This window comes from Struthio camelus, chromosome Z, assembly GCF_040807025.1.
Source record: "Struthio camelus isolate bStrCam1 chromosome Z, bStrCam1.hap1, whole genome shotgun sequence".
NCBI lineage: Eukaryota > Metazoa > Chordata > Aves > Struthioniformes > Struthionidae > Struthio > Struthio camelus.
Window position 1 is genome coordinate 65,605,817 of NC_090982.1, and position 26,276 is coordinate 65,632,092.

The following is a 26,276-nucleotide window of genomic DNA, read 5'->3' on the forward strand; positions in this document are numbered from 1 at the left end:
CTCATATATCTGCAGCCTCATAGAGGGTTCTTCAAGGCTGTCATGAAGGAGGAGGTTACCATTTCCCTTTGCCCTGAACACCATTGTGATATTTTACTTGACTCACTGTTGGAGTGAGTCAAGTAAAATTCCATGTAGGTCTCATTTTAGGAACCGTAGTAGGAGATTTGAGTCTTGTCATTAATGAATAGCAATGGAAACAATTAATAGGTAAGTTGCCTAGCTAGTTTAAAAAGAGCAAAACGACTGAAAATGTTTCATGAAAGAACATCCCCTGTTTTTAGTGGGTTGTTTAGTGTAGGAAAACATATTCATATAATCAATTTTTTTACTGCAAATGTATATATCCTATAAAAATCTTGTCTTAAAATGAAGAGGAAGCACTGTAAAATGAAGTTGGCTGATAGTTTAAGCCGGGATGTTTTAATTTCTACATGTTTGTATGCATTTCACAACTTGGAAAAAATTAAGTAAGTGCTTCTGTTTTTAAGAAGGGTTGAGGACTTTGTGCAAACTTTATGATACAAATAATCCCATTATTTCAATTTCAATTATTTCAATTATGACTACTCGTATTCAATAAGAATTGTGTGTGAATTGCAGATCCACAGTCTGTATATCCCAGCAAACATCACACAGCTTGTTCTAAAAATGGAGAAGGAGGCAATGTGTGCCATGTACAGCAATACTCTGAGCTGCTGTTTTCATATATCAGTGATTCTGTAACACCTTTCTTTACATCCTGTTTTTTATGTTGGAAAATCTGCTTAAAGTGTTACCTTAAAATGTTACCCTGGCGGCGATTTTTCACTGTGTTTTGGGAATGATAATCAATTCTGAACTGCCTGTTGATGGTTAAATAACGAAAGGGGAGCTGGGAGTGCTAGACGTAGTGAGCTTCCACAGAGAAAAGCTGCATCTTTCGGAATGAATAATACTTCTGTTATTTTACTGAATAAAATGTTTATAGGATGACAAGTATAAGAATGCAGCACTGAATGCTGGTGCTGCAGTTTTATTTTAAACCAGAGCACATAAATAATAATTCTACACTGAAGTGTGACCACATTCTATTTAGTGATATTTTCTTTGGAAAGTGGAGTGTCTTTTACCAGGAGAGAAGAGTAGATGGAAAATGGATTTTGTGCAATATGCAAATAAAAGCAATCTGTTAGTAATATCTATAAATACATTCTCTTTGTTTTAGAAAACAACAGCAATTTAAAATCCTCTTTCAGTGGGGTGGCCTAAAATTGAAGGAAAATGAAAAATTTTGTGTGGTCAGGGGGCATTCAGTCAATAGGAATTCAGATCCCAGGAGCATTCAGCCAGTTAAAGTTGGATAGTAGGATTAATAATCAATTGGCGAAATATACTTTTAGTCAACAAGTAGAGGAGTAAGAATTATTAATTAATGGTGTTTAATTTTATCCCAAGGTGTGCAGAAACAAGAGGTAGTGTGTAAAAGGCTGGACGACAACTCCATTGTGCAGAACAATTACTGTGATCCTGACAGTAAGCCTCCAGAAAATCAAAGAGCCTGCAACACTGAGCCTTGCCCACCTGAGTAAGTTATTAATTACTAAAATAGACATCTATTTCGCATGGATAGAAAAGTCTCTGTAATATGTAATGACTACTGTTGACCAAATATGGTATAAAATTTTGATTTAGCATTAGGGTCCTGTCTGATCAGACAGGATATTTGCTTTGGTTATTGTTTCGTGTTCATCTGGAATCAGTTGCGGAAGATCAGTTGTGACCTAGAGGAGGCCTGATTTGATTAAGGAGCGGTGCTGTTTGAATGACAGAAAAAATCAACTTTGTCACTGTAAGTAAAAAGATAATACCAAAACAGTGTGTTAAGATGGAAGTGTCAGGTGTGGTGAACAGAACTGGAGGCCGTGCTGAAGACACAAGAGGCAGAAGAATCTTCAGGTGAGCGAGGACTATGTACATTCCCATTCCCATAGATGTTTACATTACATACTAAAGGTTTACCATATTTTTAAGATGCATTACGTTAAAATTTGGGTTGAAGTTTTCAAATGGGAAGTAGTAAACACAGAAACCACTTAGTAGGCCAAGCCATCTACTGGTAGTAGTATTGTCAAACAATTTTCTCTCCAGGATGCTCAGAGCTGTACAGTAATGCTGTATGCCTTTAGGATTAGGTGCGTGCTTGGTTAAGTCTATTTAGTTTGATTTTTAAAGATAGCTGTGTGTTATATATTGAAAAGATAATGAGAAACACAGCAGCTCATTTGTTCAGAAACGAAATTTGGCAAGCACGTATACCATAGCTTAATCTTACTACAAACTGTTTAGAAACAGCTGTGATGTTTTGCACCGGAAAATAATTTCAACACATGTGCAGCAGCTCCTTCTTGTGCTTTGGAACACTTCTGGGAAAAAAATGAGAGCGATAACAGTTTGTTGATTCACTGATCAGTTTAAGTTTAGTGCTGTTCTGTACCTGTTTTCTAATATGGCATGAAAATCAGTAATATTAAGCAAGTATAAGTGTCACACAGTAAATGCATACTGCAGTCTCTTTTAAATGTCTCTTAGAAATCATAAAACTGTAGCATAAAGGATACCAAGAGGAATGAGACAGGACTTTAATGCCTTTAAAATCCAAGAAATCTTTATGAGGCCAGTGTCCTCCTAGAGCAGCAACTGCTTCCCTGGACCTGGTGAGAGGTTGCATGATGTCAGAGCAGTTCCTTCTACACTTATTCCCCCTGTGTCATATACCTTACTCACTTGACATTAGGTAAATGAAGGTGAAGCCATTACGCTGCTCTAACCCCAAGTGTGTTTGAATGTGTATGTGCTGTCCTCACAAATAGGTCTAAATCATTGTCCTCACAGTCTATGTATAAATGTGTGTTTGTGCTGCAAGCACAGGAACTTGGATTCTGTTTGGGAGACATGCATGTCATGTGTGTGCACTGACTAAAATATCTCACCCTGTACCTGAGAGCAGAATACGGCAAGTGGTCATGTTCAGTCAGTTCCTTTTTACTAAATGTCTCTATTCCTTTCCTTGTGTGAATTAACTGCTAACAAATTAGCACTTTTTAAATTAATGTTAACATAGTTATTCTAACATGGTTAATTTTTATTTTTGCACTGACATTATTAAAAAACAAAAAGCAAGACACCTTTTTGGATTCTCTATCCACTACAGCAGGGACATTGATGAATATGGTGAAATCCAAGTCATCAAGATTCAAAAAGTTTCCTTCATTTGGCCACACTACTTCTGAAGCTGGGTAACGAGTATTAGTAAGCACCTGCTTTGAATATATCAAAGCAGTTCAGTCCACATCTCCATTCTGGTGCTCCCCACAGGGTGAATACAAAGTGCCAAACACCTGAGGAGGGATTCTTGATTCCTAATCCTGTAAGTAGTCTAGAAGAAAGCTGTTCAAATACCATATTTTGAGATAATTCTCCAAAGACGTTTGACCTTTATGCTGGAAGATTTATCAGTCACTAAGGCCTTCTCTTTAAACTGAGAGGCCACATACTTCCTTTCCTTAATTAACACAATTGTGTTTTCCATGTGGTGGTTACCAAAAATCACAAAGATTGTAAGTCCCGTATTTCTCCTTCTTACTGAATGCCAGTAACTTTATACTTTAGGCCCCTGAACAGCAGCAAGGACTGTGTTCACTTGCATTGCAGTAACTAACTCCTAAAATTCTAGAGTTCATGAAGAGATATTGGTAACTATCTGTGGATCCTACGGACTGCTTCATGGTTCTCTTCCTAAAAGATGAATAATACAGTAGGAACGTAGAAGGTACCTGAGAAGGCAATTGAGCAAATCATGGTACCTACTCAAAGCTCAACACTTCAGCCTCTCCTAAGCTCTGAAGAGATTCTTATCCTCCCTACCATGGTAAAAGCATAAGTTTGGTGGCAAAGAATCAAAAAATGATTCTGTTTTGCTGGAAAATTAATAAAGGAATATGACAAATTTTGTTGGCATCTCTCTACTTCACTGGGCTCAAAATTAGAGAAAAATTACAGCATTGATCCAGGTTCCTACTACAGCGTATGATACACTCTGTAATACGCAAGAGCATAGCAGCCCGTCTTTGACAGAGATTTCAGAAAATGACAGATCTTAGGAGGCAAATCCCAAGCAAACCGTCAAGAAGAGTCACAGTAACTGATGTGCCTGACATTTTCTGGCACGTGGCAGCATGTGATAGCATGCTAGCCTTCAGCTTAATACTTTGCAAGGATGATTCAGGTCAGTGTATCTAATCAGCATATTTGATATTGAAGACCGAATGTGCCACCTAGGGCCTAGTACTTACAGATCCCATCCATACTCATCGAGGGTAAAAAACGTGTAGCTGTCGTTGATCAGCCTTTAGGGGAAATTTCTCCCCCGCTTCTTTCCTCTGACTAGCGTATCTACTTCCTTGCGAGTTCAAACTGTTAAGGTAAGTTTTAGTGCAGCCTGCAAAGCAAATGTCGTGGCTGTAAGACTAAGCAGGATCTTCTGTTCTCCTGACCCTGAGCCAGGAAACATTGTTGTCGCAATTCCACTAATTAGCCCTGTCCACTTCAGTTAGTGGGTGATACCAGTTTCTTTGGTTATCTTTTTCCGCCAAACCCTTTTAACTTGGTGTTGGCTTGCTCTGTTCCATCACAGTTCCCTTTGTTATACCTGACTGCTGCTCAGTTTAATTTGCTTATATTTCAGAGTTAATTCTTTTAGTCAAAACACAGTAGTTATAGCAACAGCACACTGTGTTAGACGTCCCCAAAATAACGTGGCGAGATAAAACTAATCTAAAAAACAGTCAAATTTAATGCAATCAGCAGCCATGAACAAGTTGAAACAGAGCAGGGCACATGCTAGCAGGATTCACTAAGGCAAAAGAGTAGAAGATAAGAGTTTTGTTGTGGACCTACCTGCTGGATGTTACAATAAATAACTGAATAGTGTTTGCTCTAACATGATCGTCTGCGCATCTGGGAATTTAGTCTTGTCTGTATTCAGGATGTTAGATGAGAGAGGATAATATATATAGGAAGGAAGGAGTCCTTAATGTTTCAGTCTTGGTTATAACTTTAGATGTTCATTCACAGAACATGGTTCCAGTTATGAGATGCCACTTCATTTGGCTTGGAAGTAGCTTAACCTTAAGTGCTTAACATGTTGTAGAGTAGGCAGCATCTGGCTAGGGCAGAGATCTAATGAAAACATTGTATATCCCAAAGAATGCCTAATGCTAAGCAGGGGAAGGAGTGATTCAGTTTGTAATTGAGGAGTTAACTCTGCAACTCTGCACAGACACTCAGCACTTTCTTTTGTACTTATTTTCTTCTATTCCATATTAATACTTTTTTTATCTTGCAAATTATGTGACAACAGAGCTGTAGTGATGTCTTGATATCCTACCTCACTGTGTACCCTGCATAGACAAAAGCAGGTTGATGGAATTCTTTCCTTTTTTTTTTTTTTCAATTCAATGAGATTGATTTTTTAATTAAATGAGATTAATTCAAGGCTTCTGGGGCAGGAGACCCTGTATCACTCCAGATAGCTTCTTACCATTGCTGTGCTCCCTGTCATTCATTTTAACACTTTCCTCCATGCATGCCTGTATAGGAACTTTTTCCTTCCTGCTCTTGCTGTGTAGCCCTGCATAGCCAAAGAAGCTATTATATAAGATATGATCTAAACATACATTTATATTGATAGGATAACTGTATGAAGAGATATTTCCACTGCATTGAACTGCATTAACCTTTCATCATTTAAAAAAAACAAAATTCAGACTTTACAACCAGATTAACAGCTGTTTTAATCTCCTCTGCAACAACACTTAAGTAATCTAAATATACTGCACATCTCTTGACTTTTACCGTTTACACAAAAACACTCCCTCTAGCTATCATGCAATGATTTAAATCTTTTAAATAGTTCTTGAGGTCATTTTTATATGATGAATTATGTTTTACTAGTGTTTACATTCCTTACTCTAAGAAATAAGAATGACTTGCATTTCTATATTGCATTCTATACAAAAATGTTTCATAACCAGACAAAAATTAAAGCTCAGCTCAGTTTTCAGATCAAATTATCTTATTGCTAGTGGAAAGACAGCACCCACTGCGATGATACCAAAGGGGCAAGCATCTTGGCTTTTAACCTATGCTTTAACCTACAGCAGTAGTTCCCAAACAATTCCAGTTGCAACCCACTTTCAGATGGATAATTTCATGTGATTCCATGCAACTCCACTTAAATGACTGAAGTTTTTTTCAGGCTCAACACTCAACTGCTATAGCCTAGGTTGGAAACTGTTGCTCTGGAAAAAAACAAAGTACTTTTTTATTGGAAGATATTATTGCAGTGAGGCATAAATCAAAACGTACCATTGAAAAGGTCCATGAGTTTTTACTTTATTTCACTATGATTTATGTGTATTTGTTAACTATGAATCAGGTTTGAATATTGACTATTAAACTATTGGAATTATTGGATTATGTAATTATCCTCTCCATTTTTGAAATATATTGATTGAATTTCCTAACTTTTTTTCTCCAGATGGTTTATAGGAGATTGGTCAGAGTGCAGTAAAACCTGTGATGGAGGAATGCGTTCACGAACAGTTCTCTGTATCAGAAAGATTGGACCTTCTGAGGAAGAGACACTGGAAAATGCCAACTGTTTAACACACCGGCCTATTGAAAAAGAGCCCTGTAACAATCAGTCCTGTCCCCCTCAGTGGGTCGCTTTGGACTGGTCAGAAGTAAGGAAATTTGCAATTTTATCTCATTGGCAACAGTCGAGACGAGAGCTCTAGCCACTGAATATTAGTACGTTTTCTACTGCCGATTGCCAAGTTGAGGATTAATGAGAAGATCGAAACCCAATTGATTTAGAGTATTGAAGCAATTTTTGACATTGATAATTCTATTTTCTTTTCACCTGTATTGTCAGTTCTGTTATTTTGTCAAGAGATTATGAGCTATTGTTATTAGTCATAACGTGAAAATAGAAAAATACAACATAGAATAGTAAAAGTATTAAAAATAGTAAAAACATAAAAATTATACTAGTCATTTGGTATGCAATAATTGTCTTAAAGAAGAAGCAATTTTCATTTCCATAGGTTCTTGAAGAGGCAAGTAGCTGGAGAGAAGAGTTGATGGTTTTACAGTATCCAAAGCCAGAATAAGCTGCTAGGGTTTTGTTCAAGTAATCGTGTTGATGTAAAGAATCGACTTCCTTAGCAACGTGCAATGAGAAGCAGACCTAAAAATTGGTGTTCTCTTTATTAAAGAAAGAACATCTTCTGTTAAGTATGGTGGTATCTGTTATAGTATAAGTCAAGTTATGACTTCATGTTGATTCAAGTATTACATTTGAAGGGTGTGAACTCATGCAGCAGAGAGGAGAAGGCAGATTTATTGTTGGTCTGTGGTGGATTTGAGTGGAACTGCATCGTATGCAAGGGTGAGGGCAAAAATGGTTGTATGCTTCTGCAGTTCCTTGCTACCCAGGAGTCTTATCTCACCTGTTTTATTTCAAAGTAGCCTTTGGAATACTTCAAGCTAGGATTTCCTGAGTCTCCAACTCCATATGGCTGCTGTCAAATGCAGCCATATCATACAATTCCTTTCATAAACTGATCAAACTCTGTCTTAAAATTAGTTAATTTAAAGTTTTGTTTGGTTTTGTCCTGCTGCTTCTTGGAAAACTCTTCCTGAAACTTCAGTCTTTGGATTGCAAGAAACACTCTAATTGCATGCCAGTTTATACCTGTTTGCTTTTGTTAGCTGAAACACCCTTCTTCCTTTCCAACTACTATTCCTCAGAGAGAAGTTAATCATGGTCACGCAAATATTTCTGCTTTCATGTTCCAGTTGGAACACTTCTTTTTGGAAATGGATGATCAGAGTTAAATGCATATATTATCTCACATGAGGTTTCAGCTGTGCCTTGTTCTTTTGTTAATAATTTCCTGCCTCTGCTGAAAACACCCAAAAGCTACAGTGTGTCAGTATACGCTAAATTACCTTTTTCAACTTCACAGCCATCACATATTGATTACTTACTTACATTCTTTAATATATCCAGATCTTTCTCCTCCTCTTTTCATTTCAGTTAGTGATCTCTCAGTTTGTAGTAGATTCTTGTTATTTTTGCAGAAACACATGACCTTCCACTTCATACTGCCAAATTTTACCTCATCTAAATGATTATTGTCTTCAAGGTTGTCCAGGTCTTCCTGTAGAATACACTGATTCTTCCTCTGTACTGCTAAGGTTAGTTACAGTCACTGGTGTTAGTTGCTAGTTTCAGTTATACTCTCCTACTTTTCTACCATATCATTAAATAGAGTATAAAAAATAATAATGAGATCAGTTCCATGACTGATCCTAGGGGAACTTTGCAGGTTCAGTTCCATGACTGATCCTAGGGGAACTTTGCAGGTAGCAGCATCTCTCAAACCCCAAATTTTCTGTGTTCAGGGTAACCAGTTTTCGCCTCCCTTTCAAATGAAGCCTAGAGAGAACTGTTATACTTCCTTTGTCTAAAAAAAATAAAAAAAGTCAAAGATTATCTGAGTTAACTGGAATGATCTCCCAATGATAGATTCACGAGTCATTGTATCCACTGTATACTTGTTTGCCTTTAAGGAGTCTTTCGTTCAAAATACTTTATATTATGCAGTACTTCATAGTTTATGATTAATGTTGTTGCATAGAGCTCATCTATGCACAGATACCTTTAGCTCGAAAAAATTGTTACAACCTTGGGAAATTCAGAGAGTAGAAAGCCTACTAACCTCACTCTGGTGAGTGCGCATAGAAGTGGGACAGAACAGCTCTTACTATACCTTGATAAGGTAGGTAGTGTAGATAATATAATCTCAACATTTTGACAGTACTTGAAGTAGTGATATCTGCATGTTGCAGTGCTGTGAGCTGCCATGGACGCGGGTTGTGGCTCATCCCCTTGGTGTCTATATTTCATTATTTCATGCCGATATAATCCTCATCTGTTCTTAGCTGAAGAAAGACCTTTTTGGACAAATTTGTTTTTTTCCATGATATACCTTATTTTTCCTTAAGCAAAAGAAAAATGTATCAATTTGCTATACTGTTCAACTATTTGGTTTTGTTCCATAAGGAATTATGAATTAAATGTCATTTTATTGAGCTTTTACATCAAAGAAAATTATTTTAAAATATAATGGCAATGCCTGAAGAATTTGTGATTTTCGTTAACTTACCATGCTAATGTTGTTGGTTATATTCTGAATTTCCTGTTATTGTACCAGGTTTTAGAAATAATCTGGTATTACAAGACAGATAGCCATTCACAGACTTTATAGCTGAATCTATCTCTAGTTCTATACAGTTTTAAGATAACAGGTTTTTTTTTTGAATCTGTTCTCCAAAAAGTTGTCTGCTTTATATCCTGAACCTTTAGAAAAGCAGCTCCTTTCAGCAACTTCTCTTCATGTAGAGCAGGACCTCAAGAAACACAGAAATGAGGCAGTGAATTTTAAAACAGGCATTGTTTTACATGCAGAAGAATATTCTTTTTTTCCCCAACTGTTAGCTGCCATTTACACCAGAAGTAGAGCACCAAAATCAATGCAGAAAGGTTTTAAATGGTCCCTGTCCCTACCTGAAAAGGTAGAGTATATTCCAGCTCTTCAGAAAGGAATCTGTGACTTGGAAAGAATAAAATGGAAAGGAGCAAGAAGGAAATGATGGATGAGTAGAAACGGTTGTTCAGTGGAAGACTCTTTTATATCCTGTCCTAGCACTGATAGTTTTTAAGCTCTTTCTGTCCATTTTAGTAATACTTTAATTCTAATTAGAATATCTAGGCATCATCTCAGTGCTAACAAATAATACTATCCATATGAAAAATTATGGAGCCATATATATATATATATAGAGAGAGAGAGAGAGAGAGAGACACTATATATATGGACTATATAAATAGACTATATATATAGACTATATATTATTCCTGTAGTTACCACCTCTAGACTTTGCTCATTAATATATCATCCTTGGAGCTGTCAGCATTGCCAGCCTCTTAAGAAGGTTCAGCAGCTTTTTAAGGCCATCACTTTTATACAGAAATGTGTCATAATTTTTAATATAAATTTTATTATCTAAGGCTTCAGGCCCTGCTAAACTTCTGGTTGTGATTGAATTTTGACAGGATTGTGAAGAAGTGCTAATGTTTTTCTGTTATGAATTTTGCCTGGTATAGCTTGGCAAAGTGTCTTTGCTGTTCATACCGTTTTAGTATAATGAGAAATTGCTTCTTTTGTTTTTGTTCAGTGTTCCTGGAAATGTGATATGGATGTATAAATATGATTTACACACACACACACACACACACACACACCCACCCCTGATTTTCTGACTAACGCATGAAAATGTTGCCTCTGATATATTTGTATTGAAAACAAGAATGAACACAAAAAGTGGAAGAGTTGAGTGCAGCTTGCTTTGAAGCCAATGTCAAATCTTATTACTTTTCTCTGGAATGTAAATTCTGAAGCTTTGTTTTTATTCTGAAAGAAAGCAATACTTGATGCAAATTAAGCAATTTTAGCACTTTTTAATATGTTTACGCACTTGTTGAACATCAGTATAATGTTTTGCAATAGATGAGCTTTGACTGAGTGATTTCTCACCCGTAAATTACTTATTTTATATTTTTTCCAGGAAATAAAATAAAACAACAAAAAATAATCTAAGGATTTATTGGAAAGAGACTGATCAGAATTTTGAGAGAAGTGTTTTTACTTTGCATTCATGCTACCCTTAGTCGTTCTTTCTAATGAGCGAGTCAAATATTCTAGAAGCATCTAGTAATGGGAGACACTATTTCCTTTTTTAATGTTTATGGGTATTTTATCTGTCATTTACTTTGAAGACGTACACTTTTTGCTAAATTCTACCGTGCTTTTTATTTTAGGGGAGTTCAGTATTACTGTCGGCAGCCTGTTTCCTTACTTCATTTTAATTGCTGAGGTCAGGTGTAGTCCAACTGATTTAGTGGAATTTTGACTATGACTCCAAAAAATGTGGGGTTTTTTAAGGATATTTTTTCTTCTGGTGCCAGTAGCTAAAAGAACGTATATCACAAAGTGACTTACAGATAAAACAACAGAAGAGTAGGATTAGAAAACGCATGCACCTAAAGCCAAATTTCTGATTTGCTACCAAATTCTGTCTGTTATGACACTCCATTGGCACATTGCTTTTTTGACATTTATTTAACTGGTTATCAAAAGTTCTGCTTCTTGCCTGTCTTGACACAGAAGAAAACCTGAGTGCCAGCCTCTTACCAAAGCAAGTGATTCACACGCTAGACAGTCGTCCTCGTACCCTCTCTGAGGGCCTCAATTTAGAAGGCGTTCTTGGAGCATGCCTAAGGAACTGAGCTCCATGGGAGATACAGCAGAAGCTACTTGTTTATTTTAGGAGTCAGCTGCTGATAGCTTTCTTTTTTGCATGTTAGTGTAATATTTCAGGGTTCAGAATACAATTCTGTGTAACTTCGAAAGAGATGCAAGCCTCTGCCTCCTGCCATTTTACAAAGTGAACTGCTCACCAATCTGTAGTCCACTCTGATGATGGCACAAGGGCCCTTTCAACCTTTTGTGTGTTGTCTGATTGCTTTTCACAGAATGCTTAAAAGATTAAATGGGAAGAGGAGCTTGAGTGCAAGTGATTTTTCAGCGCTCAGCTGCGCAGGGGCACCTGCTTCTGTTTCCTGCTCAAAAGTCTTATCCATTTTATATGAAATATTTGTGGACAAAAATACATACAACATTCATTGTGTTGGAATTTGGACCACAACTGAGGAGTCATGATCATATTGTTGAAGACCTGATGTGCTCGTCGTCATTCTTTTTTGGTCTCTCTTTAGCATTAATATTAGATTCTTCCTGCATAATGGTGTATTTTCTGCCACAGAAACAGAGAACTTTCTTCCCTCCTTTGTGCCTCCTTCCCCTGTTTTCTAGTAGGCAGGTACTTAACCATACGTTGTGCAGGAGATGGGAGATTTGGGGTTAATGTCCCAAATGTATGAGGAGGATTGAACCTGGCTATTCTGTGTCAGAATTGTAAACAGTGAACTGCTGTAGATAAGGAGGCAGTACCTCTATTAAAAAGACAAGAACAGGATGATTTTTTTTTTTTAAAGGAGAGTGATTATGCACCCACTTTGCAGTTCTGGATTATAAAAGCCAAATGGAGGACACTCCTCTTTGCAGCCCACTTTAAGATTCTCAATCCAAGCAGAGATAAGATGGAGCATAAATCTGTCAGTTCTTCATTGACTAGTTTAGGTGACTCTCACCAAGAGTATCTCTTCTCATGGATTTTATTTTGAGGTAGGTGAGTATATACATACACATTTAGGAATGTATAGGGAACGTCAATACTTTACACAGTACTGTGGAACTGTTTTAAAGTGTCTTTAAGTTAGACAGATATGCTTCAGAATTAGGCACACAACCCCGAAGTTGGGATTACTGAAGTCATTTTCCAAAAATAAATCTTAGGTGTTTTTATTTTTCCCAATTATATAGTGACCTGTTTGGATGTGGAAGGTCTTTGGCATTCCCTCTCTTGAATTTTACTTCAGGTCACATTGTATTATTTCCCAGATAATAATATGTCTCTGCAGCTGCTTGCATATGAAAGGCAGTTGCACTCTTGACAGTTTTAGAGTAATCTGTGTGTAAGGTTTATGCTATCAGAAGTTGATTCCGATCCAGATAATGCAGATATGCTTGCGGGATAAAGGTGAACATGCCTGAGAGGAATTTTAATACTGTACTTGCAAAATCTCCAGCTCAGCTATTAAAGAGAAACTGATTTAGGGAAGGTCTTGTGTTCTTATTTCATTAGCGCTTGTCTTCTCCCCATTCTGCTGTTGTGCTAATGCAAATGACAGTTAATCAGGAGCAAACTAGAAGGAGAAGGAGGAAAAAACAACATGAAGAAAGAGGAGCAAAAGCAGAGAGGTCCTTAGACCTGTCTCTCTTCCAATTGCTCCTTTACTATCTGCTTGCTAGTAGAACCAGCAGAGCAGTGATAGAAGGAGGAACAACAGCAGCTGTGAGAAAACAGAATTAAAACGTGAAAGGAGGAAAACGCATTCATAGTAGGGGAGGGTAGAGTATTTCTATCTGAACCAATAATCCAGTTTCTACAGAGTCCAGTAAAGGATTCATCTTTCCATATGATCACTGGGGAAGAATGTTGCTTACAGCTCAGTAATCTGTAAGGGATGTAGAGAAAGTCTGTCCTAGGGGTTGTGTATCAGAGAGTTCTACTTTAATCGCTGAAATGCACGCTCCGATTTGTTTCCTTGTACCAGTCCATGTCTGCTTTACAGAAAAGTACTTTTCTTAAACCTAACCTGAAAGCTTTTATATAAAAAAGCAAATAGTAATATAATACTATAACTATAAATAGCAAAAGAAATCTACTTTTATCAAGTTAAAACTTATTTAACTTAAGGCAGTCATCTACCAGCTTATTTGTGTTTCTAAATGTTTGAAAATTACTACTATCTTGGGGAAAATGGTGATTATAATTTACTTATAAGAACATAAGTATAATCTCATATTTTTCCGTAATAACATCTTTGGGACTTTTACTGACTTTTTACTGAGATTTTAATTATTCGTATCCATATTTTTTCAGTGTACACCAAAGTGTGGTCCAGGATTTAAGCACCGAATTGTTCTGTGCAAAAGCAGCGATCTTTTAAAAACTTTTCCAGCTGCTCAGTGCCAAGAAGAAAGCAAACCTCCAGTCCGCATCCGCTGTAGTTTAGGTCGATGTCCTCCTCCTCGCTGGGTTACTGGAGACTGGGGACAGGTAAGATAGTCCATGTAAATATCATATTATTATAATATTTTTATGAACAGCAATATATATTGCTGTTAGTCTCCTACACATCAGCACCTTCTAAGGATAAAGGTCTTAATGGAAACCAAGAAGGAACATTTCTGTGACTTCCTTGCTTTACCGTTGTTTGTCTCAGGTTGAAATGTTGCTGCAGAACGGTGCTTGTCTGCTGAACTATAAGGCAGGACTTGCTGACAGTAAACCGGTTTCTACAGGATGAGTTTTCATATGCGTTATTTTTACATTAATTAATCCTTATTACAGTTTTGTGGAAGGGGATATTGAGATGCAGCAATGTTGCAAGGTTTTATTTTTAAAACACATTGAACTCAGCTGAGGAGCGTGATGGAAATATAAAGCCAATTATCATCTTAGTAAATGTACAAAAAGGTATGTAGCAGCTCTAAGAGCATTCAGAGACCTATAAAATTTTACACAAAATATGCTTAATTGCCAGATGGGGATCTGCATTGTTTCAGCACAGGCTGAATATATAGAAACAGTGTTTCTATACAAGCTATATGGATTTTCTCTCTTTCATGATGATTTAGCATCTAAAGTGTGATTAGTGGCTTGATATTAAATAATCATTTGATATTTCAGTTTCTAATTTTGATGAGTAATTTACCACTAATGGAAATACCTTAGCTTAACTAATCAAGGGACAGCCATCTGTGGTATTACAGTATATTTGACTTTTGATCCATCTTTTATTTTTTGCTAGTTGTCTCAAATTGATGCAAGCCTTGAAATCATTGTTTAGTTACGGAAATAAAAAATATTTTTGAAACTGCAAAGTATTTTTGTTTGAAAACTATTTTCCTTTTTCCTTAAAGAAAAAATTTTCTAGCAGATTTGAATTCTTCTTGTCTTTGGATTTTTTTTGTTTGTTCAAAGCTTAAGGATTTCCCTCTTGAAATCTTAAATTCAGACATGATACATAAAATAGTGTAAATTATAATCTCTTATTTCAAATCTGAGCTCATTCAGGGAGCTAATATTGCATTGTGTTTTATTTTCTTTGAAAGACAAGTACTTATATATACTGTCAAAAATGAAAAATTCAGAACTACTTTATGAAAAATACTTTTGTATTAACCAAGTGTCCTCAGATGCCTTTGCTGCTTTATATTTGTGCATGTGTACTGTCCGTGATTGTTCGCCTGTTATCTTGCTTTGTATTTAAGAATTCGATCCAAGTTGTTTTACTTTTTTTACCTGTCTTATTTTTAGTGTTCTGCGCAGTGTGGTCTTGGGCAACAGATGCGAACAGTACAGTGCCTCTCATATACCGGACAAGCATCCAGTGAGTGTCCAGAAACACTTAGACCTCCATCAATGCAACAGTGTGAAAGCAAATGTGACAGTACTCCCATTTCCAACACGGAGGGTAAGTTTGCCATCTTGATATAATGTATTCTGGAAAAAACAGAATTGCTTCAATTTATTAACAAAACATCACTTTATTAACAAAAGCCTATATTATATCACCTCCTAGACTGTGAATTAATTTTTTGCAATTATTTAGTAATGCAGTCTTCTCTAAAGACAGACAGCTGCTTCCTTTAAAAAAAAAAAAAGGGGGGAACCCTATATTGCCTATATCATAGACAAAATGCTACCATTTTGTTTCATTAATTTTCCAATCTCTTTGTTGGTACAATATTTATTTTTGTGACAGAAGGGAGAGCATGATGTGCTTCTTATCCACTGAATTTATGCCCACTCCAACAACATACATAACGTAACACGGCAGAGGCAAAAATAGTTTATCACACGTTCTTTAAAGAATAAAATTAGATTGCACATTTAATGTTACAACAGTGCTACAGTTCTGTTCTTATACTTTAACTTATTTTTCAGCTTCTTCTGATTAACTTTGAATTTCCTGGATTTATAATGCCTGTATGGAAATAATTACAGTATTTTTTACATGATACAGCCTAATTTAATTAGACTGTTAACTAACTGCATTCTAAAATATTTTATTTTGAGAATGTATTAAATAGCATTGTCAAAATAAACTTATTGATGTTTTTGAAAGGCTCCAGTTCTGGAGTCGTGAATTCCCAAGGTAAGCCCATTGGGAAGTGAAGAAGAATTCTGTCTTCAGAGTAGAATTTGAGTGCTAGGCGGTTCAAACAAACAAACAAACAAACATGGGTCTCCTTACCGATCATAAAGTGTACCCAAAATTTAGAATAGTTGCTCACCAGATGAGTACATTCCATTTTGCCTCCTGAACAAAAACATTGCAGGCCAAAGGCAAATGAGGATTACCATAATTTTTTGGTACATGTGTATTAAGATTGCATAGCAATTACAGTTCTGTTAAAAATATTATTCGCTAAGATTTGAGTGCTTGACTTTGCAATGTCACTAATACTCCCTTAACATAACTTTTCTCTCTGCGGTGTGAAGTGCAGTATCTTATACATGGGTTCTCCAACCACTTTGGAGCTTAATAACCTATTTATATGGAACAAATACTCTATTTATATGCAAAAAAATGCAAATTTATGCTACGATTTTCCCTGATTTGGTGTTCATTTAATACCTTCTCTGTCCGTTCAGGTTCACAGCATAGGTTCAAAGTTGTTATGAAATGACATAAGGTGTTACTTCTGTCAAATGGAGATGTCTGTAATAAAATGGAGCATGCTAAAATCTTCCGAGAAATATACTAATGGTTCTCCACAAGCACTGTAATTCATTGCTTAGGAGTTTTAATTTTAAAAAGACACTTACCATCCCATGTTGTTATTTGAAATGCATCTTTGTAATAAAATTTTCCTTAGTTATTTTAATTCCCATCGTATGTTAGTGCTCTTAAGTAATCTTTAGGTGATGATTATCAGTGTAGGAAATTTTCTGCCCTTTAAAGCTCAAAGGCTAACTGTATTTTATTTCCAAACTTAGATGTTGTCTTTTTCCAAAGAGAGTAAGGTAATAAAGTAGTCTAAGCGGGCCTGGTTCAGTCTCAATCTCCTCTAAATTTCAGGATGAAATTTATCATGTCATTATTTATACTCATTAGATTAGTAATTCTTTAATATTATCAGGAAAATATGATGATCTCCTACAGATGTGGATACCGTCAGGGGTTTTCTGGGTGTAATCTATGGACGCTGGGTGGTCATGGGCTAGTTTAAAGTGGAACTGTGCAGAGTAACTATGAAAAGTGAGCTCGTTGGCATTAGTGTTTTCCAGGGGCCTACACCCTCACTGGAAAATTTTTGGGATCCACAAATTGAAAATGTTGAAAACCATTTGCTGGCACAATATTCCAGATGGACTTCAGCTCTTTGGACTGCACTCATACATAACGAGTTGGCCAGGCATGAGCCATCAACTGACAGCCATGCAACCTCGTTAGCACAGTGCATTGCTTGAGCTAATAGGTCCTAGGAAAAAACAAGGGGAAAAAAAGATAGTACAATCTCTTCTAATAAATACAGGTCCCAGCAGTCACATTGCCACTTAGCACCACATTTTTGCTTTTGTCCAACACTGAAGATAGTTACTGGAGACCACTGATTATTTGTAAGCTATTAAGCACAGCTTACAAATAAATGTGTTCTCAAAGTTAATTTAACAGTTTAAAATACACACACATCCTTTGAGAAGAACTTCACCACAGTCCATGAAGTATTAAAAGTGCTCTATTCCAAAATTAGACAAAAATTTTGTCTTTGAGGTATTTCTTAGATATTTTTGCAAATATCTAAATAAATATTTAATAAATATTTTAGATATTTATTAAATATATATCCTAGTTTGTAAATATCTTATAGCTCCTGTTAAATACTCAATATAAGAAGTATAAACTGTGAGCATATGCAGATTAACGCATATGTATTGCACATTTTCTGCATATACTCTTGACCTGAAACAAAATCCTTTTAGACACAATAGGAGCTGTCATCTCTTCAATTAGAAGGTCAAATAACTCCGTCCTTGGAGTCTTCCTGACCAAATTGCTTGTGTTAGTAAAATGCTACCCTTTAAACAGGGAGGTGCATCTTTTGCAGCATACCAGAGGTGATGGAAAGCTTTTTAGATTTCAAGAACTAGGTAATCCTAAAGAGCACAACTGATCTCAGAGATTTATTATGTTAAAATCTATTCTTTTTTGAAAGAAGCACACTCAGTTGCTTGGACAATTCCAGTTTTATAAAGTTTCCTCCTCCCTCCCCCCCCCCCCCATTTAAAATGATAATTTATCTCTAGGCAAGAAACGTTCGCGATTTGAGTATGTCCTGTTACGCACTTGCAAGTGCAGTTGATACAGTGCTGCTTCAGATACTTGTGTCTGGCAGCCTGGGCTAGGGATGTGTGTAGAAACCAGCTGACAGCAGCTAGTGCATGGGAAGGGGAAAGTGAGAGAAAATGAGTCCAGTCTCTGCAGAGGGTTTTAGGATTCCCCTCCTGTGTTTTGGGCTACGTGGGCCAAGACCCCTTGTTATCAGAAGTTTCTTTATTCAGTTGCAAGTGGACTTTGCTCTCAGTGGATCTTTTCTTACAGTCTGCTGAGTGGCATAATCACGTGTGAGGCTATTATTTTCTGTACTCATCTCTTTCTCTCACTGCCTCTTTTTGTCCATGTGACTTACCAGCACAGGAAGCACCATCCCTTTCTTCTGCAGCACCGTGCTGAACTTTGCTTGTGCTACCAGGCAAATCCTAGTAAGGACCTGCTGGCCACAGGATAGGTTACACAGTACTGAAGCAAGATCTGAGGTCTGTCCCTCTGTGTGTGTGTGTTCTGTGTTTCTGTGTCCCCCTCTGTGTCATGGGATGCTTCTGCACCTTTCTCGTGTGCGTTTGGTCTGTGGCATACTGGAACATTCAGTGCTTCAAGGTATAGAGAGAACACTGCTGTATTTCTTTGTGGATGTATTTGTGAGAGGGGTATTCTGTGGCTAGGTGTGCGCACTTCTGTCTCTCCTCAGGTATGGGAGAACTGCCTACCTGAAGTGTCTGGGTGTCAGGGAAGGAGTCAGGCCTCTCCGAGGGATACATTGCAAAATATACGTGCTTAGACTCAGAGCCTTTGTCCGTGTGCCACCTAGGAGCACTGCCTTGCTCATCAGGCCCCACCGTGGGGCAAAAGAAACTTCAGCAGCGGGTTATGGGCTTGCGCCAAGGTCCAACTAGCTGAGGGGGTTCCCTTCCCACTCCACACCCCAGCAAGCCTCCTAGTTCCCTTCATTCACTGAACTCCAGCGTTCAGAAGTTCAGAAGTACTTTCTTGGGGAAAGTGTAGGTTGTTTACATGAAACAGCAAAGTCAAAATTCTGGGGATACAGAAATAGTAAAAGAAAGTTATGGTATATCTTGTCACATTTAACATCTGCTTTAGCTCTTTGTTTTCTGTGAAACAGAAAACTTCTGTTCATTCTGTCTTTATTAGAGATTGAGTATTGTAGATGAAGTTTTGACCGGCTGCCACTGATGAAGGTAGTATTACACTTGCTATTGGAAGAGAACTGCAGACAGCAAGTACCACAGGATTTGATATATTACTCAGACTGATTTTATTCTCCAAGTATATATGGCTGCTGCATCTAGGCTACTAAAGATACAGTTGAAACTTCACCTGAAACACAGTTTTATCGATGTCATTTCAGTTTTCCTTGTATTTTGTGTGGTATGTTGTTGCAGTCTCTTTAGCTGAAGGCACAGTGATGATCTGTGATTTTAATACTGTAATGTGATACTTAATATCATAGTATACTTGGATTTGGCCACAAAGTTCAGGAAAGGAGAAATTAATACATGTAGTTTATTGAAACTTATTAACAGTAGTTACTAGGAGTAGGAGTGGTTCTGCTAAACCTCTTCCGTTCAACCACAGTCCTATGAAGAATAAACTACTTCATCAGCCACCATATCTGTTTCGAAACTAATTTTTAAAACAGAAGTTATGGGCAACTTCCAGAGTGTTATATCTCACTGCTATCCTAATGGCATTGGCTGAACAGGGTCCAGTTGTAGTCAATAGGAAGAAAAATGTAAAGAAAAGTGAAATGAGGATAATTTCAAATTTTACTTTTAGTAAAAATAAGTTGGTGGCTTTACCTGTATTTAACTAGCTACAATGTCTGTGAGGTTTATTTTGAGGATTGAATGAGCTTTTACATCTCATCAAGATCAAGTGAACTTTTTTATTCCTCACATCATTTGTAATTCACTACTGGGTCTCCCATGTTCCCAGGCCTCACAAACACAAGGGCTTTAAACGTTTCTGGAAGATATTTGACCTTCTGGGAGATTTTTTTGAATTGAAACAGGGACCTTATGCAGTTGCTGATCGAGAAATGTATCTGTGCATTCAGTGTGTGTATTTCAGTCCACTGCCCCCAAGAGGTGCGTCTTTTTTCCTGACTTTCACTTCTGATTCTACGTTAAGATTAAAAAAAATAGGAGGCTAGTGAGTAAAAATGTTGAGTAGATGAAGAAAAAATTACTATGAAAGCGTTGTATTTGTGTTAATGAAATGAAAGCTTAAACCGCTTCATGCCTCTTCTCGTCCAGCTAAAAGCGTGCACATGGCCCTAATCAGAAATAGCATTCAGTACAGACCCTGAAGTTCAGCCCCACTGACGCTTTCCTAGGTTCAAATACTAAAAATTCTCACCTGCCCATAACTTGCTACTACAGTGTGCTTACACTATGAGCCCACTATCCATAACTACCTGTTCTGGAGGAAAAATAGTATACTAGGAGATTATATGTAGAAAGAAGACAGATAGGAACAGCTGAATGATTGCACCTACTAATTGTGATTGTTTCACTATTACTTTTTGGTTTTTATACCTGTTTGGTGTGTCTGTCTGCTGTCTCTTGCATTTGGCTTACAGACATCTTGGAGTCGTGGACTGTTGTTCTGTCACGTCTTGGAGCAACAGGGCCTTGGCCTCCAGTCTTCTTCACTTCTAGATATTAGATCAATGCAAATATGACAGTGTTCAAAGTACTGCTAGTTCCTCTCCTTTTTATTCATGTTTTCTTTATAGCTGTTGTAATTTGAGAGAGATTGTAGGAGGAGACCAGTATCGAATGCAGTCTTGTAAGAGTAAAAACTTAAAGCATTCTTCTGAGACAAATTAATTTCTGGAAAATTAATTTGATTTTCTTCTTCCCACCTCATCATTTTGCAATTTAAACTTGTGGGTTTTGCTTTTTCTCCGTATACCTCTCTTCCATCTTCCTACACATGTAGCAAGGCTCCTTGCCAAAGTCCTATTTTAGTATCAGTCTGGAAGAAAATGTCCAAATGCTTTTACTGAAGAGGTAAATTCCCCTATCAAGCACCTATCAGAATAGTCACTCCAGTGCAAAGCAAATCTACAGTAGCTAAATCCGAGCTGTAGAACCCGATTCAGCTGTGAATTCCAACTCTATCAGAATAAGAACTGGACATGGACCAAACTGCTCCATTCCCTATTCCCACCTTGTTTCTTCAGAAAGGAAACCGAGCCAGAGGAGAATCACAGCGTACTCTAGCAGTGCTGCTGTAATGTTCACCCAAGAGTCACTTTAGATAAAACCTGTGTGGGATGGGAAAGAAGGAATCCTTTCTCCATGAGGCAGAACTCTTGTTCTCCCTTCCTGGGAGACTTACCTATCTGCCTATATGCAGTAAACTCAATGTAGGGAAAACACGAGTATGAAGGGAAAGAAAAAGCCTTTACATGACTATTACAGGCATAAAAATGGCTTTTCCTCCTGCATTAAAGAAAGTGTTAATGTGTGGAACCAAGCTTAAAGTAAAATTGCCCATGCAGTCAAGTCACTGAACTCACACGGTTGGTGCCTTTATTTGTAACACTCTTTGTTTTCTCCATCCCTGTTAGCTGCAGTGCATATTCTATTTCAAGGAGTCTTACAAACACACAGGCATAGTACCAAATAGTGCGAATCATGTTAGATTTTGGATAACCTCTCACGGATGAATAAAATAACTCCTGAGAAAGAAGCTATAAAAGTATTATAAGAAAAATGACTCATATATCCTAGCTGTCTGAAGTGATCATTTATCCCAATAAATGGTAATTCTTTCAAGACAAAGTGGGCACACTTTTAAATGTCTGGGAGAGAAGCCCTGCAAACATTTTTATTGCTTTTTAAAATATATTGTATGTACTAAGCTGGACTAGAAAGAGTAGTTACAAAGAGGGCAAGGTGGACGGATAGAGCAGAAGCATGCAAACTCTCAATTTTTCTTTGTACTCTAATTTGTATTTCTGATTTTTTTTCTCTTTAATGCCCTCAATTATTAGAGTGCAAAGATGTGAACAAAGTGGCATATTGCCCACTGGTGCTGAAGTTCAAGTTCTGCAGTCGAGCATACTTCAGACAGATGTGCTGCAAGACCTGCCAAGGACACTGACCCACAGAAAGCACGAGAATGTGCCTTGTTATTATCATTGTGGAAATGTGTCCATTGAAGAGAGCCACACAGCGGAATGAGATTGACGTCCTTGCAAACGCATTACCCTGTGGAAAACGTAACCACTGGTCAGCCCCAGCTGACAGGATTTCAATATTATTTTAACTTCTGTGAAGTGGGATTTATTCATCCAAAGTGCTGGACACAGTATGAGGAGGGCATGCCAAATTGGAAGGATCCACACAACACATATAGAATAGCTTACTGTGGAACGTTTGTGTTCTTTTGACTAAATTCAATAGTCTGTTTACCTCCTTGGACCATTAAAATAATTTTTATTATGGACTTAGCAATGACACTGAATCCATTTGTATTTAAAACTGTTTAAAATGTAGCTGTTATGACTTGGTCTACTATGGAAGTAAAGAAGAATCAAAAAAATGTTAAGTCATAGCTTAAAAATGTTAACTATTTTATCTCACGACACAGCACCACAATTTAAATTATAAAATGAGCTTGGAAATGTTATTTAAGGAGCAGAAATTTAAAAAATGTATTTTTCCTTCATTCCACCTAATTCCCGTTGGAGTAATCCATATTTCCTGAACACTGCTGTGAGCCATATATAAAGGTATACTAAACAGAACAACCATGAGGGACTTAGTTTTAAGAGGTGCAACAGTTATTGCAGTGGTGCATGAAATACAAGTGTGCTATGAAGTGAAATGAAATCTGTGTTGCAGGTTTATACAAGTGAACCTGAGACTTCCACTAAAAGGGAAAATATTTCTATATCATGGAGGAGGCAGACTCCAATAGCGGTGAAGACCGTATTGCCAAGTCTTTCACTACCACTGTGTATGAGTTGCCTTAAAAATTAACACTTTGACTCCAGCTCACTTTTGTTTACATCACTAGCCACAAAGAAGAAAGAGCTTTGTGGGCATCTAATTCTGTTTAACATGACTTTTGACTCTCCAACACAAGGACTTCAGCGCAAAAGATAAGCCTACTGCCTAACAGCAACAAGCCTTTGCAATATTTGCTAAAAGTTAAAATGGGTTCCAGATGTTCCCTTCTTTGATACTGTAGTGGAAGGGCATTTGTTTATAAGAACAAATATGTGAACGTGCAGTTCAGGAGACCACAACAGAGTGGGTTAGGATTACAACCAAAGAATAAAAGACTTGTGGAGATATCTAGGTTCTGTTCAAATAGGAGGTCAAAAGTGTGCCTGACCCAAGAGGCCTTTTGGACTGGCAGGAGGAAGGTACACTGGGATAGGTGAGGCTGGAATGAAGTCTGGCCACCTTGACCTAAATGACCAGGTATATATATAAAGCTAGGTCTTATATAAAGCTAGGGGCAGCTCTCAGTGTGAGACTGGAACAAACTCATGCCTCTGGATTTGTAGTTAGATGCCTTAACTGCTCTGCTGCCATACTCCACTTATTTCATATTACCATATTTTTTTAATATTCACCAAATACTTTGCATTTAAATGTGAAACCAAACTACTTAGACAGGTCCCATTCAAGAATCTAGCATAAAAAAGTTAAATGTCATGCTCCTCTTCCCCTTCACTTCTCAATAACAGACTCAACAAGGAGATAAGGAAAGTGGGTACTTGTTTATATTAATATATTGTACTTGAACACTTGCAGTTTGCAGCAGGTACTTGATGAATGTGCTTTTGTGTCCAACTACGCCTCCTTTGTTGTAGTGCAATTAAATTTATGTGAACAGTAACTTGTGTTAAAAATTCTAACTCAAATAGCACTTTCTTAAAAAAAAAAGTACTCTTTTCAGTGAAAAAAGAATTTCAGAAGAAAACCATATGAGATTGAAGTGTTTCAGTGTATTTAACCAATAACAAGCCAAATGTGTTGCACACTATTTACTAATGTGAATTAACATGGAAAAATAAAAATTTTTAACAGGACTCATACTATGAACCCCCCCTCCCCCCAACATATTGACAATCTGTATGTGGGGTTTTGTGTAGCCCACATGTTCATCACCATCAAATTCCAGTCATCTGCTACCTCTTGCCAGTATTTTCAGTTCCTTACACTTGTGACCAGTGGAATTCATTTTCAGTTGACTTGCCTGTATTCATATATGCTAATCTGCTGCACTCATCACCATGTAACAACTCCTGTTGAAACTGACACCAATGGAATAAAAAAAAAAAAAGAGCAGTGTTTGGAGTTGCATATATGGATTAATGGCAGTATGTAGTCCTTCTCTGTTAAGTGGATTGCCTTGTGATATCCTTTTGGCAAAACACCTTGGTGCTAGCATGTCCTGGTTAGGTCAAAAATATGATAAAAGGGAAAGGGATTGCTATGGCATCCTCTAAGCAAGAGGCCTCGTTGTATCAGGGTCTGTTTTTCTCCAGGGCATAATTGTGTTTATCAGCTAATGTGTCTTTTCAGCTAATAAGGAAAGGGTTTTTTTTATGTATTCAAAAGAAAACTCTTTTTTTTACCTCACATAGGACATTAAAATTGTAAGGAGTGTTTCCAAAGACACATTTTGCTCTCTTTACTGGTGCTAGAACACTAGGGAGTCCGATGTTTACTCTGCAACGTAACAGCACTGAGGTTGGAATTTAAAGAACTCCCTGGAGCAACATTGAATTGTATTGTTAAAGGGAACAAAACACAGAATGTATTTGGATTTACAAACTAAGCAACACTTCAGACTAAGACCTAAAAATGAAACCTAATTCAAAGAAAAATAATTGGTTTCCACAGCACAGTTCATTGCTGCTGCTACACTGTAGCCATCTATATAATCTAAGCTAAATAGTGTTATATTCCTAAATAGTGACAATAGGACTATTTGTATAGGCTATAAAAATGACAGGCCTAGAATCAAATAGTAGAATACTAAAAGCACAGATCAGTCTGGTGCCGGTACTTCCACTGAGCAATACTACCAGCTGAAGAAGATCAAAACGGAAAGGAAAATCTACAGATTAACCCCTCAAGGTATATACACCCCAAAATAGTCCACTTTGTTAGGAACTTTATAATGGAGTGAATGTCACATAGATAACCTTAATAATACAGACTGAAATTACCTTTGTATTATTGTGATTAGTTGCTTATTATTTTATACTCAGTATTAATGTGGTACACTGTTACTTTATTATTATTATTTTTTTGCTTTTGTAAATTATATTCTAATTTATTGTCATGTTTCTTAACACTTGTTCTACATGCATTCTCCTGCTTGTAATGAAAACAAAAATATTGTAACACTTGATGCAGTGAAATTCCACACCAGGCACAGATTTGTTTTAACATAGATAATTTAGTAAAATAAAACTGCAGCTTTTAAGAATGATTCCCATGGTACAGTTGTCTCCCTGACTAACAATTGCTAGAATTCTGTATACTTACGTTTGCTTTATCAGATGCATCAAAATATATATGTTTTCTTTCAAGTAACATCTGTAGGTTATGCCAGAATTCTGTCCTTGGCAGCAGCAATGCTTGTCATGTGTAAGGACAGAGTAAGGAGAGAGAATAGTCAAGAACATGATCATGTGCATTATTAGATAATATTTTAGCCTAAGCGATAGATGCCAAAGTAGATCAAGAGTGAAGCTAATACAACAAAATATCCTGTGCTTCTTGGAATGATTTCACTACCAGACAGATAATAATAAAATGTTCTTCTTGCATTGAGCTTTTAAGGTTTTATCTGAAGTTTATCTAAAGCTATAATGTTATTAAATATAAAGAGCAAAGTCATTCCAGAAGACTTGATGTTTAGGTCACTGTTGCTGAGAGATTCTTTCATACCTGATACAGTAAAAATATCCTGCTTTGAAATCTCTGATCTAGTTCTATGAGATATTTCCTGTTTCTCTGCTTTCTCTGGAGTAACAGTTAAAATCTCCTGTTTTAATGAAAATAATCTCTCT

The 26,276-nt window shown here is 36.9% G+C and overlaps 1 protein-coding gene across 2 annotated transcripts in view; it reads left to right on the forward strand.

Moving 5' to 3' along the window:
• The window catches only part of LOC104146880 (A disintegrin and metalloproteinase with thrombospondin motifs 6), a 165,207-nt gene extending 139,514 nt beyond the window's left edge, over nt 1–25,693 (forward strand). For both annotated transcript variants that reach the window (XM_009679158.2, XM_068927517.1), the window contains 5 exons: nt 1,438–1,567; nt 6,581–6,785; nt 13,738–13,914; nt 15,178–15,334; nt 22,230–25,693. In XM_009679158.2, coding sequence (XP_009677453.1) covers nt 1,438–1,567; nt 6,581–6,785; nt 13,738–13,914; nt 15,178–15,334; nt 22,230–22,339 — 779 coding nt within the window. In that variant the 3' untranslated portion in view covers nt 22,340–25,693. The remainder of the gene's footprint in view (nt 1–1,437; nt 1,568–6,580; nt 6,786–13,737; nt 13,915–15,177; nt 15,335–22,229) is intronic.
• The last annotated feature ends 583 nt before the right edge of the window (nt 25,694–26,276 follow it).